Source organism: Lepidochelys olivacea (genome assembly GCF_965140295.1).
Source record: "Lepidochelys olivacea isolate rLepOli2 genome assembly, chromosome: 1".
NCBI lineage: Eukaryota > Metazoa > Chordata > Testudines > Cheloniidae > Lepidochelys > Lepidochelys olivacea.
The window spans coordinates 213,486,287-213,500,430 of record NC_140411.1 but is presented as its reverse complement, the minus strand read 5'-3'; the positions used below and the strand labels follow the sequence as shown (position 1 = coordinate 213,500,430).

Below are 14,144 nucleotides of genomic sequence, written 5' to 3'. Positions count from 1 at the left end.
TATTGTACAGAGATTAAAAAAAAAAAAGGGACATCCCATAGAATAAGCGACTGTTGGCAACCCTAGACTCTCAACTGTTTCTCTTTTCCCCACAAAGGACAGTTAATACCATCTAAGGACAGTCAGAAAGCTCCCTACAGCAAAAGAGAAAGGGAAGAAGAGATATTGTTAAAATGAAAGCCTCATTTAGTATTTTACATTTCAAATGCTTTAACTGTTTTTCCTTCTTTTTCTGTACCTTTAATAAAAAGTTATACAGATTTTTAATGGTGGTTGCCATGGAATTAAGTCTCTGTATTCAAAACCCCAAACAATGCTTAACTGTTTAGTGTAGTACAATGACCAAGCCATGATAACATATTTGACTCTCTGGTCCATTTTATTCCATGGAAATTAACATAATACTTCCCAGTTCCCATAGGAAACAATCTCTCTCCAACAAGGGCCCAGTGAAGAACTGAGGGATGCTGCTGGGCTTAAGTGGAAAAAAGAGACTAGAGTTTCCTGCGTGATAAAGAAATGTCTTTGTTTAATTTGGAGATCCCCATTTCCATCGCTTCCAAAGGATCAGTGATTCCCAAATTGAACTCTGCAGAGCTGCTTCTGCTGAAGTAGCCATCAAACATCAGACACTCAGGCTTTCTGCTAGCCCAGATCTGGCTATTCTTAGGACTTCCAGTGTTTTTTTCAACTGACCTCCAAAGCCCTTTCTGATAAGAGGCCCAATTCTGAAAGCAGGCCCTCAGGTGGGGCCTGTCCAAGGCTGAATGGAAACATAGCATTGGGATTCAAGGGCCCAGACCTGAGCAGAGTATCCAGGTGGTGTCTCCCCAAGAACCATACAAAGGGGTGTTATCCCCTCATTGCTCCAGAACATGAAGCCTCAGAGATTGAGGATCCCAGAGCGGAGCACAGTAACTCTGATGATGTCTCCTCCGATCCACATAGAGAGGAACTATTCCTCACTACTCCAGAACGTGTATGGAGAATTCAGGACTGGGAGTAGCATGCTGGAAAGGAAGGTGTCTGTGAGACATCGAGGATTGACAAGTACATCTCTGGTGTAAGTCCAGTGACCTCCCTGGAATTTGTGTATGTTGCACAATATGATTAAGTTTGAAAATCTGGCCCTGAGGCAGGTGAATGTGGAAGACTCACTCCCCTCAGCTTTGATTCCTAGACCTGGATCTGTGAAACAGCCACTTCTCTTTGACAGCAGCTGCCAGTGAGGTTCCAGCCAGTACATCTGTGGCTCATATAAAGGTCCCAGATGCTGCAGTGAGGTATCATGAGCCACAGCTTTTAAAAGGCCTACAGCTTTTAGCATGGGAGTGAGGGGGTAGATGGGTCACTTTAGGTGGGAACCTAGATCTAGTCTGAGAAGAAAGGAGACTGCACACACAAGGAGGTGATTTGGTGATCCTTTAATGCAATTAGACAGTGTGAGTGATACAGAGAATACATGAGTCGGAAGTCAGTGAGCTGTTGTTGTGCCAGTGAGGAGAAGGAGCAGCCCCTCTTCTATTAGTTGGCTAGGCTCTGAACCTAGTCCTTGCAGACCAGCAATTACCCTCTATTGTCCCCATTGATGGGTTTCAGCCTCAGAGCTATCATGTGGATGGGGCATGGCTAGCTTCTCTCTGAAAACCAAGGAATTTGAGCAAAGAATGTTATGGGTAAAGGTAAAAAAGGGCCTCTTTACCCTTCACACTCTCTGTTCCTGCCCTGGCAATTCCAGTGGAGGAAGGAAGAGAGATGCCCCTCCTTGATGTAGTTACAATGCAATAGATAACTCATTGTTTCTGACTCCCTACTCTGGCACAGCCACAATGCAGTTGGGTCTGTTGCACAAAGAGTAGATGGGATCAAAGGTCAGCCAATCTGCTGGGACATCTGACCTCAACACCTGGTGAGATGGCAGTGCCCTAGGGTGAGAAGAATCTATTTGTGTGATCCCTCTCCCTCCTCATATCTGCTCATGGTCCCTATGATCCAGTCCCGGTAGCGCCCCACTCTGGTGTAAAGGCCATACGTGCCACACTGTGGTCCCCAGGAGACCAGGCCACCCACATAGTACTGTTTGTCATTGTGGGGGTCTTTGATGGCATAGGCTCCGCCACTGTCCCCAGAACAGCTGTCCTTTGTGCCATCTCCAGCACAGACCATGTTGTCAGTGAATTGGAAAGTGGTGGAATCAGCAGGTGGCTTCGGCTTCACACTACGGCATTGTGCCATGTCCACCACGGGGATCTGCGCCTTCATGAGATGGTAGACTCTGCTTCGGTTCTCTGTCCGGCCCCAGCCAGATATGTAGCCCAGTCTGCCTTTCTCCAGCTCATATTCAGGGGAACCACCAGGGAGGCAGAGTGGTGAGATCTTGGGGCCCATCTTCACAGGCGCCTTCAGCTTCAGCAGCGCAATGTCATTATCAAAATTTGTCCGAGCTTCTGGGTTTGCCACCTTCATCCAGTTAGGGTGAATGAACACTTCTTCTTCAAACAGCTGTATGGGCTCCTCCTTCTGGAGCTGTTGGTTGATGTTGGTCACCCCAGCATACATTGTGGGCTTGCTATTTGAATCATCCAGCACATGAGCTGCAGTCAGCACCCAGCGGTCTGAAATAAGTACCCCACCTCCCCGTGGGTGTTGGAATAAGACCTGCCAGGGGAAGTTGCCTGGCTTAGCACGGGTGCCCCCAAAAATCCTCTGCTGCTCCTCGATGGGTGTACTGGGGATCCCACAGACTAGAAGGGAAATAAAAAGGGAGAAACGCAATGGGAGAATTACCACTTGCTAGTAGGGTTGTTGTCTGTGCATCACTAAAAATCCTATAGTCCCCTCTCTCTCCTGTTTACTTGACATCACCCTGGTCCAGAGTAACCTGTGTCTATGGCAGTTCTCTGTCAAATAATCTGCATCCAAAGTTTACAGAAAAGAAGAACTAAGGAACAGGGTTGTCAAATGATTAAAAAAATAATCACAATTAATTGTGAGTTTACAAAAATAGTCGTGAATAATCGCACTTCTAATCACACTGTTAAACAATAATAGAATACCAATTTAAATATATTATAAATATTTTGGATGTTTTTCTACATTTTCAATATACTGATTTCAATTACAACACAGAATACAAAGTGTACACTGCTCACTTTATATTATTATTTTTATTACAAATATTTTGCACTGTAAAAAAGATAAAAGAAATAGTATTTGTCAATTTATCTCATACAAGTACTGTAATGCAATCTCTTTATCATGAAAATGCAGCTTACAAATGTAGAATTTTTTTTTACTTAACTGCACTCAAAACCAAAACAATGTAGAACTTTAGAGCCAGAAGCCCACTCAGTCCTACTTCTTGTTCAGCCAATCACTAAGACAACCAAGTTTGTTTACATTTACGGAAGATAATGCTGCCTGATTCTTATTTACAATATCACCTGAAAGTGAGAACAGGTGTTCGCATGGCACTGTTGTAATATAAAGTGAGCAGTGTACACTTTGTATTTTATATTGTAAATGAAGTCAATATACTTGACAATGTAGAAAAACATCCAAAAATATTTATAATAAATTTAAATTGGTATTCTATTATTGTTTAACAGTGTAATTAAAAGTGCAATTTATCTCAACTATTTTTTAAAATCTCATTAATTTGTTTTGCGTTAATCGCTTGAGTTAAATGTGATTAATTGACAGCCCACAGTAAGCAAATTTGGAAATAAAATGTTTATTAACTTCAGTGAAGTATAAAAATGCCCATCCTTAAATTGTTCGCATCTTTGTTGAAGCCATGTTGGTTGAAGAAGAACTCTGTGTAGCTCAAAAGCTTGTACGTTCCACCAACAAAAGTGGGTCCTCACCCACCTTGTCTCCTATGCACCCTCAAATTCTAATGTAGAAGTCAAGAAATTCACAGTTAAAGTCACCCAAACAGGCTCAGTTCTGCCCTTTTATCACTGCCAAGCTCATATCGTCCATCTACTGGTCCCATCATTCTTGTTTTGCAATATTGTCCCTTAAGATGAAGGATTTCTTTGTGAAGGAGTTTGGTAAAGGCCGTAGAAAGAATTAAATCAGACAAACCCACTCTGTTGGAGAATATATACATGGACTCTGGATAGTCTGAAGTATAATGCACTGGTTTTACACATAGTTGTCTTTGATCTTTTGCCATCACACTCTTCTCTGCTCGTGGTATGTAAATCCTATAGTGTAGAGGCTTTGGTTAGGAGAGTCACAGGCAATGAGTCTCATGGATGCAGTGAACCTGTGTGTTCTTTGAGGATAAAGTTGTCTGTGAGATTCAGCTTATTCAGTGATAATACAAGGCCCCACACGTAAGGCTGCTCACTATCATAATCTGTGAAGTCTGTGATTATTATTCACAATTATCCATCATTCTTTTGTGGACTTTATTCAATTAAAGTTAATGTCCCTAGTTTAGAATGTTAGGTTGTACAATTGCCAGGCCACAGTTTCAAACTTCACTGAAACTTAATTCATCGTTCTGTCATGGAGTTTCCTTAGTTTTATTTTTTATAACATGTTTCAGGAGTTTCCCTTTCACAGGAGTCTATGCAGACATTGCAAGGTTCATGTCACAGAGTGAGCTGGCCCTTTCAGGGGGGCTGGCTCAGCCTCACCAGTACCTAGTTATCCACCTCCCAGATGGTGAATTTGAGCTGGACCTGGTGGTTGGTTCAGGTGACCAGGCAACATATACCTGTAGCCATGAGTTGGTGCTTCCTATCAGAGGGAGCCTGCTGAATGAGTCACAAGTGAGAGACTACAGGAGACCCAGAAAGCACTAGGGAAGAAGCTCTCCATACTAGCTAGAGGGAAAGGCCTGGCTGGAGCTAACTGTAGCAAGGGGCAGGAGCAACTTAAGGAGCAATTAGAGGCCCTGAGAAAGGATATTCAAGGTAGTCTGGCCAGGAGAGCATGGATGAGTACTGAAGAGAGTTAACATTTATGCTTTCTTAGGGGTTTAGGCTGGGCTTTCCAGTGAAGGTGAGTGAAGTCCCCTGTCTATTGCCCTGCTCCAAGAGCTCATAATGGACTGCTGAGCCCAGGAGGAGGCTACAAGAGAAGCTACATCCAAGAGAGGGTGAAAAGTTTATGGGGCCTGGTGAGGATGCACCTGACTAAACTGGGGAAGACCCAGTGTGAGGTTGCTGGACATCTGTTTTGTTTTTTAGATGTTTTTTGTTTACCTGCTGGAAGGGGATGAATTTTAATTTGTCTGAAGGGCTAAAACATGAGAACCAGCAGAGGCAATAGTAGGGAAACTGAGGCGGCAGCAGGGTCCAATACTGGCTGCAGTGAGACCCTGTTCTGGTTCACTAGAAGACTGGTAGAGTTTATGTATTTCCCAGCTTCCTTCTGCTGCTCCCTCTGATCTTTCTCAGGAACCCACCGATCTCAAAAACACCAGATCTAATGTGACTCAAATTACCAGTCAAATTCTGCCCTGGAAAAGGAACCACCAATTTTTCAGGCAGATTGGTTTAGCTTTCTTTAAATTAGAGAGAAGTGATGGAGAGAAACTGACTTTTAATGGTGATTGGGTCTCCACAAAACACACACACACACACACACAGAACATGCACACATAGACAAAGTTCTTTGTGATACCTGGAACACACGCTGGAAGCTCTGTTCCCATCTCTTCACTCACCCATTTCCCGCTGGCTGAACACCGATAAAGCCCTTGGAAAACACAGAAGCATGGAAAGGATTTCAGTACAAAACATCATGAGAATGTGACCAACAATTCTGGGGAACTGGTTTTCTTAGATCCTGTGGCAAGAAGGGATGACTGTGATCACCTAGTCTGCAAAACACAGAGCACAGGACTTCCATTAATTTATTCATTCCTGTGTGGGCTAGAGCAGATCTTTTAGAAAAACATCCAATTTTGATTTTAAAATGGCTAGTGATGGAGAATTCACAATGGCCCTTGGTCAGTTGTTCCAATGGATTAGTTACCCACCCTGTTAAAAATTTGCCTTATTTCCAGTATGAATTTGTCTAGCTTCAATTTCCAGCCATTGGATCTTGTTATACTTTTGTATGCGAGACTGAAGAGTCTATTATCAAACTTCTGTTCTTCATATAGGTACTTGTAGACTGAGGTCAAGTCACCCGTTAACCTTCTCTTTGTTAAGTTAAATAGATTGAACTCCTTGAGTCTAGCACTATAAGGCATGTTTTCCAAACTTTTAATCATTCTCATAGCTCTTCTCTGAACCTTCTCCAATTTATCAGCATCTTAAATGAATTAGGGACCTCTGTGTTCTGACTGGACCCAGTATTCCAGTAGTGGCCAAATACAGAGGTAATATAATCTTCCTACAGCTACTCAATATTCCCATTTATACATCCAAGGATCACATTAGCTCTTTTGGCCACAGCGTCACACTGGGAGTTTACAATTATCCACCATGACCCCCAAGTCTTTGTCAGGATCATGGCTTTCTAGGCTAGAATTCCCCCATCATACAAATATGGCCTACATTCTTTGTTTCTAAATGCATACATTTACATTTGGCTGTATTAAAATGTTAAAACAAAGTGTTTGGGGGTTGGACTAGATGACCTTCTGGGGTCCCTTCCAACCCTGATATTCTATGATTCTATGTTTGCTTGTGCCCAGTTTACCAACCAAGCCAGATCTCTCTGTATCAGTGACCTGTCCTTTTCATTATTTACCACTGCCCTAATTTTTGTGTTATCTGCAAACTTTATCGGTGACAATTTTATGTTTTCTTCCAGCTCATTGATAAAAACCCTAAAAAGCCTAGGGCCAAAAACCAATGCCTGTGGGACCCCACTGGAAACACTGCTCTATGATGCTTCCCCATTTACAATTACATTTTGAGACCTATCAGTTAGCCAGTTTTTAATCTAGTTAATGTGTGGAAAGGGAGAGATTATTGTGCAAAGGTGACAGACTGACAGTGAGTACAGCCCAGTTAGCAGCAGAGTGAGCTCCCCCTCACACAGACACAGAGCCCCTGCCAATGTGCCTCAGCCCCTACCCTAGCAGGGAGTATGGTCTCTGTCTTATTAAATCCTTGACCTCTCTTCTGAAGCTGCCAGTGGCAGAGACTATCAGTGCCAGTTGTGATGGTGGGTTTTTTGGTGGTTTGGGCACCTGGGAGCTAGACTGAGAGCTCAGTAACACAATGCAAACAAACCACCAAACTCAGACACCATGGCAGTGACCATTGAACAGGACCATTAGCTACAAGCCCACCCAACTAGGGGATTTTATCTGGGCGAGGCTGGGCTACACTAAACAGTTCAGTCTTCCCTAGGAATATAGTCCCAGCCTCAGCCCCATGAGGGGATCTTACTGGTGGCAGTCAGAATACAGCAATTGGACAATGCTCTTTCTTGGGCCTTTAATCACAGGCAGATGCCACCATGGCTGGGGAATCCCTACCATCCCCTCTGGTTTGCAGGGTATAATATGGTTCTTCGCAGCCATAGCGGATAACAGCTTCATACTGAGTCTCCTCAAATCCTGACAGGTAGGTGGCTTTGCCATTGTCAATAGTGTCAGGGACACCACAGTTCACAGCTGCAGAGAAAAACAGAAAGGACGGTTATCAAAGGGGTATCCCCACCCAGTAATTCATTTGCACTGTCTGACTAGGAACCACTGCAACTCCTCATTCGTCACTGGTCATCACTGCACTAGGCAGGCTCAGAGAGCATTCCTCATTCCCCTGTGGATCACCCATTCCCCCACATCTAAGGTCAGATTGAAACTAATGCCCTAACACTGAAAGGCCCGTATCCCATTTCCAGATCTCCGACAGCCATAGAGGAAAGGGAAACTTACGGACACATTTGTGGTGCGAGTTGCTCCATTCTCCATTGCTTTGGCAGCTGGAGTGAAAGGCTGCTAGGCTGCCTTGTTGCTGAGTGAAAGAAGAATGCGTGTCAGTTACTGAGAGTAAAATGTAACCAAATTAAGCTCCCCTGTGGAGGGATTTCACTAAGATGTAGGGATATCTGCAGAGCAGTCAGGTATAGAGGGAGGCAGAGTACTAGGTTAGACAAGGCTATTGATCTGACCTAGTCTGGAGTGGGGTGGAAGGTGTGATGCCCAGTGGTCTGAGTCAGCCATAGCAAAACCAGTTTCAAGACCAGTGAGGGCATCCAGAGCCACTGCAGAGCTGTTGGGGAAGGGGTCCCCATTTGTTCAAGTGGTTCTGCGCTGAAATCTGCACACAACATATTCTCTCCCTGTCAGGTTTTAAGGAACTGACTTTCAGATTCTGTGGTGGGTAGGGAGGAAGGAGAAGGTGCTTCATAGTGCCTGGGAGAGGTACATTGAGGTCAACAGGGTTCTCATGACATCTGAGGGGAAGGGATTATAGGACCCCATTGCAGGGCTGGATGGGCAGCTTACCATCTCAACCTCATAACCTTCCATGCAGGTCACCTTCACATAGTCCTTGAAGATGTAGTTGTCCTTCAGGGGGTCAAGAATAGAGTTTGGGGTGACAGTCTGGGGACAGGTTATTGCTTTGGGGAGGAAAGAGGATATCAGTGACTGATCGGTTTGAGACTCACTTTCTCTTTTTTCCCACCTTTCTCTCTTTGACTCCCAGCCAGCAACCACCCTTTCACCCAAGCAACAGGCATCCACTTAGCCAAACCATCTATCTATCCTTTCTGTCTCAGAGCAGCAAAGTGAGCATTTTCCAAGGGTATTTACTCACGGTCCCCAAAGTAGCGCATTTTCCAGCCTTTCTTTTGTGCCGTTTTGTCTGTTTGGAAGATAATATCAAGAATATTGCTCCTGGTTTTAATTTTTGGAGGCCCTGGGAATTTGTTGCCACAATAGGGACCAAAATGTTGTTTTCCGTCTGTGAACTGGGAAAATAATAATCAAGAAGCAATGAAAAATTGGAAGAGAAGAGTAGGAGACAGAGAGAAAGTGAAAGAGATGGAGTCAAGGGGTGGGGGTTGGGGGAAATCTTAACAGGGATATACAGTTGGGATTAAGGTTGAGCAAGGAGAGTGGGCCCTGAATGTGAGGGGAAGGAAATCTCTAGTGGGGGGGGGGACACATCTGGGATTAGGGGTGAGCAGGGAGAGAGGAGCCCTGAGTATGAGGGGAGGGAATCTCTAGGAAGACATGGCTGAGATCAGGGGTGAGCAGGGTAAGGGGGCCCCAGTCATAAAGATCTCCTCTGTGTACCCCACCACCTACTGTTAAGCTGTCGGGGCAGTTCCCTTCTGAGTCGGCCGGTTCTAAATCAAAGTCCCCACTCCTGATGTTCAGCACCACATGGTAGCCCGGCTCCAGGACCACACGGTATTCACAGTACAAGCTCTCAGGATACAGGTTGGGGTAGTTGGGGCTGGAGATTTCCCCTGACAGCTCAGTGAATACACTCCCACTGCAGTTCACTAGGGTTGAGGAAGGAACATGGACAGGGAGGTCAGGAAGGGAGATGAGGGGAGAGCCCCCACCTTCCAATCCACCTCCAGTGTCCTATCACCTGCATTAATCATGTTGAGACATTGCATCAGCCAGAAATGAGAACCTGTCTCTCCCCTTGGTGGACCAGGAGAGGATTGTTCTCCCATCCACTTTCTGGGGATCTCATTTCCTAGTGTCCTGAGCAGTGGTGCTCTGGGTCCTTCATCTGGGGAGACAACTGCACAGATCCCCCTGGAATGGGTGATGGGTCCTGAGCACCTGTCCTTTGGTTCAATCTCATCCCCATTTCTCCTAGTTCTCCCCCTTCAGCCTTCCAAAACAATGCCCCATCATCTCTGATTTGTGCCCCTCACGCATTTGTAGATAGTGTTTGTGTTACACAACCAACAAGGGCTTTGCCTAGCTGGTGGGATTTAGCTCTTTGAATGTACCCCTCTGATTCCCTGTGCATTTTGGGCTCCTCTCTGAGCTCTCTCAGTTTGTCACTCTTTTCTTACAATTAAGGATCCCATGCTGCCTACAGTACCCCAGGTGGTGTCTCCCTAAGCTCTATGGAGAAGGACTGTCCCCTCTCTGTTCTGGGATGTGAGGCCTCTGAGACTGAGTCCCCTGCAGCTGAGCACAGTATCCTGGTGGGATCTTCTCAGGACTGTATTGATACTTTCATACTCCAGGATGCTTCCATTTATTCAACCCCCAAAATTGCACTGGCCTCTCTGGAAGCCAAAACACTTTGCAAACTTCTGGTTTACTGGTCTCTTTAGTTCTTTACTGCCTCCCATTGTTTAGCGCTATTCCTCCCCATTCAGATGGTGAATCATTTTGCTATTCCCATTCTATATCCCATTGATTTATTGTCCCTGTTTATTGCAGCTCCTTCCCATTTACCATCCCCTGTGCATTTCTTTAACAATCAGACCACCCATGGAGAAGTTCCTCCCAGTTCAGTATCAGTGGTGCCTATATCACCTCCTGCTCTTACCTCCACACGTCTTCTGATCCTCATGCAGGAAGTACTCTGGGGGGCAGGAGCAGAAGTAACCACCAATGTAGTTATTGCAATAGTGGCTGCAGGCATCCTCCTTGAAATCCATGCACTCATTCACATCTGCAAGGAGTAAAGTGAGACCAGAGTGTGCCGAGCATAAGAGAGGAAACTGGGGGAAGAAAGCAGGTTATGATTAGGGAGTGGGGTAAACAGGTATTGATGCCAAGCAGTGGAGGCCTCTCAAGTAGAAGCACTGAAGCAGGGTGCTGACTGGCACTGCTGTGGAGAAGCTCACTCTGCTGGTGTCTCTCCCAGTTGGGCAGTGATAGGACAGCACTGTGAGGAAGACCTTGGTGCCAAAGCCCCTCCCTCCTGCCAGTTGTTGGACACTGCTCAACAGAAACTCATGTCCACAGGGCACTCTAGAGACTCAGAGGCAGGCCCAGTCTTACCCACTGCAACATAGTAGGCAGTGAAACCAGTGAAACGCTCCTCATTGGAAAAGTCTGACTGGAAAGTCACAGTCAGGGTGTTATAAGGGACATAGAATTCCTTCAGGATTGGGGAACCAGGGTCTCTGCTGCGCTTTCGACCACAGAGCAGGCCCTCGACATGGTCACCGGACAGGATCTGCAGAGGGACAGACAGAGAAGTCTTGTCTCACTAGAGAAATTTGTTGTGGTTATCAACATTTGAGCCCCTTGGCACAATAGCAATATGCCCCAGGTCTACACCCAAGCTCCCCCAGCAGCTCATTATCATGCAACCAGTTACACGGCATAGTTTATGATTGTTCAGAGGTTAACTTTGAGTCATTTCAGGCTTAAGTGTTTGGGTGCCAGCATGAAGGTCAATGGCAGTCATAGCTAAAATAGCCTTTGCACGAACAGGGTTCATTGACTGAGGTCGTGACTGGAAGGGGGCATTAGTAGCAGTTGGGAAGGCATTTCTAATGGAGACAATGTGGGGGACATAATTGGAAGGGAAATGGGGAGGGGTGAGAGTGGACACTCGGCTGGCAAACTAGCGGAGGCTCAGTGGCTGAGACAGCTGTGGAATGGAGCTGGTAGCTCTGCGTATAATTCTGTAGTGAGAACAGATGACCAGAGAGCATTGAAACTGAATTGGTTTAAACAGTGCTAGTGTGGATGCCAGGCAAAACTTACATTGATTCAGCTATGGCTAGTGTGGACGCACTGAATCATCTGTGCTTCAGTTCAACACCAGGAGGGGCTGGTAGGTCCCCTATTCCAGTCCTGGGCTCCCATACAGACTTCTTCCCCACAGGCCCCACTGAGCTCTGCTGCTGCTCCTCAGTCCTGCCCCACAATCCCCTCTGTTCCCCTGAGTAGGGGTGGATGGGGTACTGTACCTTCACAGAATCATACTCGCAGTCCTGGGATGGCTCTATGTCTAGGTGGGTGAAATAGAGGCGGATGCCATACCCTGGGGGGACACTGATTTCCCAGGACTCCTTCACATCATTGGGGTACCCCTGAGGATAGTTAGGGGACAGAATCTCGCCATACATGGGGGCTGCATCAGCCCAGGCCAGGAGGCAACAGAGGATGAGCCACCTGAGAGAGGGAAGAGGAAGGCAATGTTACCGGAGTGCTCTATGTCTGGTTATATGTAAATAGTTAATAGAAAAGTTCCAGTGGGTGGCTCTGAAGATTAATATGTAGCCTAGTTCCAGAGTTTTTCAATAGCAATGAGACTTGCTGTTGTACACTGAGAATAGCTTCCTCTTGCAGCTCTTTACATGGAGCTCTTGCCAGGTGAGACTTTGGCACTGATTCCATTCCCAGACCTAGTCTCCCACTTCCTGGATGCTGGAAGTGTTACAGGGGCTGGGTCCAGCACTGCCTGGGAGTTAGTCCCTGCAGGGAAGCTAGGTCCCATTCCCTGTTTCCATCCCTGGGACCTGGGAAAGCTGTAGTTAAATCCAGATTCCAGAATTGATGCAAGACTCAAGGAGAGCAGCATTGTTCATTAAATTATTAATTAGCTAAAACTCCCCTTCTATACCCAGCAACTCACCACTTCTGCAAAAGTTCCATCCTGTGTCCTTCCTGAAAAGCCTCAGCTTCTGGACTTTGGAGTTACGGGACTGGGACAAAAACAACAGCACTGATTAGTGTTTTCTCTCTGTGTGCGTGCTTGGTGGCCAGCACAACAGTTTCAATGTCCCAACTCATGGGGAACGTGCCAAAGCAACTTTAGTTCCTATGCCTGGAGAGGAAGCTGTACCTCTCATCCAAACAACAGCAACTCCTCCACTATAGCACCTCAGCACCATGGTGGGGTGTAGGGGTCAGTACTGACTCACAGTGGAGAGCACCCCCTATGAATCACACACACACCCAATCACACAGCATCCTCAAGCACCAGGCTAGGGTATTTGAATCAGTACTAACTCAAGGCAGAAAGTGCTCCCTGCTGAGTCACCCAGCTTACAGCACAGAATCTCCTGTACTATACTGGAGTCTGGGGACAGTGCCCCCTACTGCTTTCTGCTGTACCACACGGATTAACCCCTTTCCGATCCAAGCAACCCAAACAATAGCAATGGGGAACGGTGTCCATGCCCATTTCTAATGTTAGTTTGGGAGATTTTACCTTCTCTCTCCGTCTTTGCCTGTTTCTCTCTCCCTGTCCCGTCTCTCTTTTTTTCTGTCTCGAGACCACATCCCAGTCAGTGATGTAGGGAATTGACAGGGAAGGGTCTGAGCCTTTACTCACAATGCTGTAGCACCCCCTGCCTGTGGAATGTGGCTTCCCTGCCTCTCCTTCTCAGATAAAGCTTTTTCACGTCCTAAGCTCCCACGCAGCGGAATTTCCAGAGCCTGTTTCACAATCCCCTTGGCTGAGTCCCTGGGATGGGAGCATGTGGATCTGGGCTGGGTTAGCACATGCTGGTTTTCGGGGAAATCAGGTGACTTTTGGGAAGAGGGAGGGCAAGGGAAATTCCAGCTGGAAGAAATTAATCTCTGACACACACACACATCCCACTCGTGGGAGGCTGGCTGTGAAGGTCAGAGGATTTGGAGAAGGAGGAACCCTGATAAGAAGTTGTCAATAAAGGCTTTAAGTGTTAAGAAAAGGTGCTGGCCCCTCAGCTCCAGACAGTCATAGAGCAGCCACCACAACTACACTGCCCCCTGCTAAAGTGCCTCACCAGGACTCCTTCGAAGGAGAAAGGTGATTCAGTCTCTGCGGCCCATTCACTCCTGGGTCTCTCTGTTTGAGGCTGCCAGCAAGGGTCAGTTAGTGCCAGTTGATCCACTGGTTTTTGCAGTGTGATCCCTTGCCATGTTAGGAACTAGACTGAGAGCCCACAAACTTGTTTCACATACAACGACCCACCAATTGACCATGAGATTCAATGTGGGGCCATCATCACAGTCAACCTGGGCTATGTTAGAACTGGAGCCCTAGAGAAGTTTCCTATCTTATTCCCAGACATTCCCTCTAAACCAGCCAGATTGAGACCTGATTGGAGACTGTGGCCTAGGGGTGAAAGGACGCTTATCTCCTTCCTCAACCTCTCATCCCCGAGCCAGCCAAACCTCCCATCCTGGTGCTGGATTGGAAAGGATGACCTTACAGATTCCAACTCCCATTCCTACTCTTAGCAGTGAAGTTATGCATCTGAGGGCTTCACTCCAAGTGAGTGAGTTTCAGTTG

The 14,144-nt window shown here is 46.4% G+C and overlaps 1 protein-coding gene across 2 annotated transcripts; it reads right to left on the bottom strand.

Annotated features, from left to right (window-relative positions):
* Positions 1-1,409: 1,409 nt before the first annotated feature.
* Positions 1,410-13,335, bottom strand: C1S (complement C1s). Of its 2 annotated transcripts, none has more exons than XM_084632516.1 (12): positions 13,200-13,335; positions 12,498-12,567; positions 11,830-12,034; positions 10,910-11,087; positions 10,452-10,577; positions 9,236-9,435; positions 8,742-8,895; positions 8,429-8,544; positions 7,856-7,934; positions 7,454-7,591; positions 5,641-5,715; positions 1,410-2,744 (listed from the first exon to the last, which is right to left on the bottom strand). In XM_084632516.1, the coding sequence occupies exons 2-12, from the start codon at positions 12,515-12,517 to the stop codon at positions 1,942-1,944; spliced, it is 2,094 nt and encodes a 697-aa protein (XP_084488642.1). In that variant the 5' UTR covers positions 12,518-12,567; positions 13,200-13,335; the 3' UTR covers positions 1,410-1,941. The 2 variants fall into 2 exon arrangements, with proteins under 2 accessions (XP_084488642.1, XP_084488641.1); XM_084632515.1 differs by having other exon boundaries at positions 13,077-13,215.
* Between the last annotated feature and the right edge of the window lie 809 nt (positions 13,336-14,144).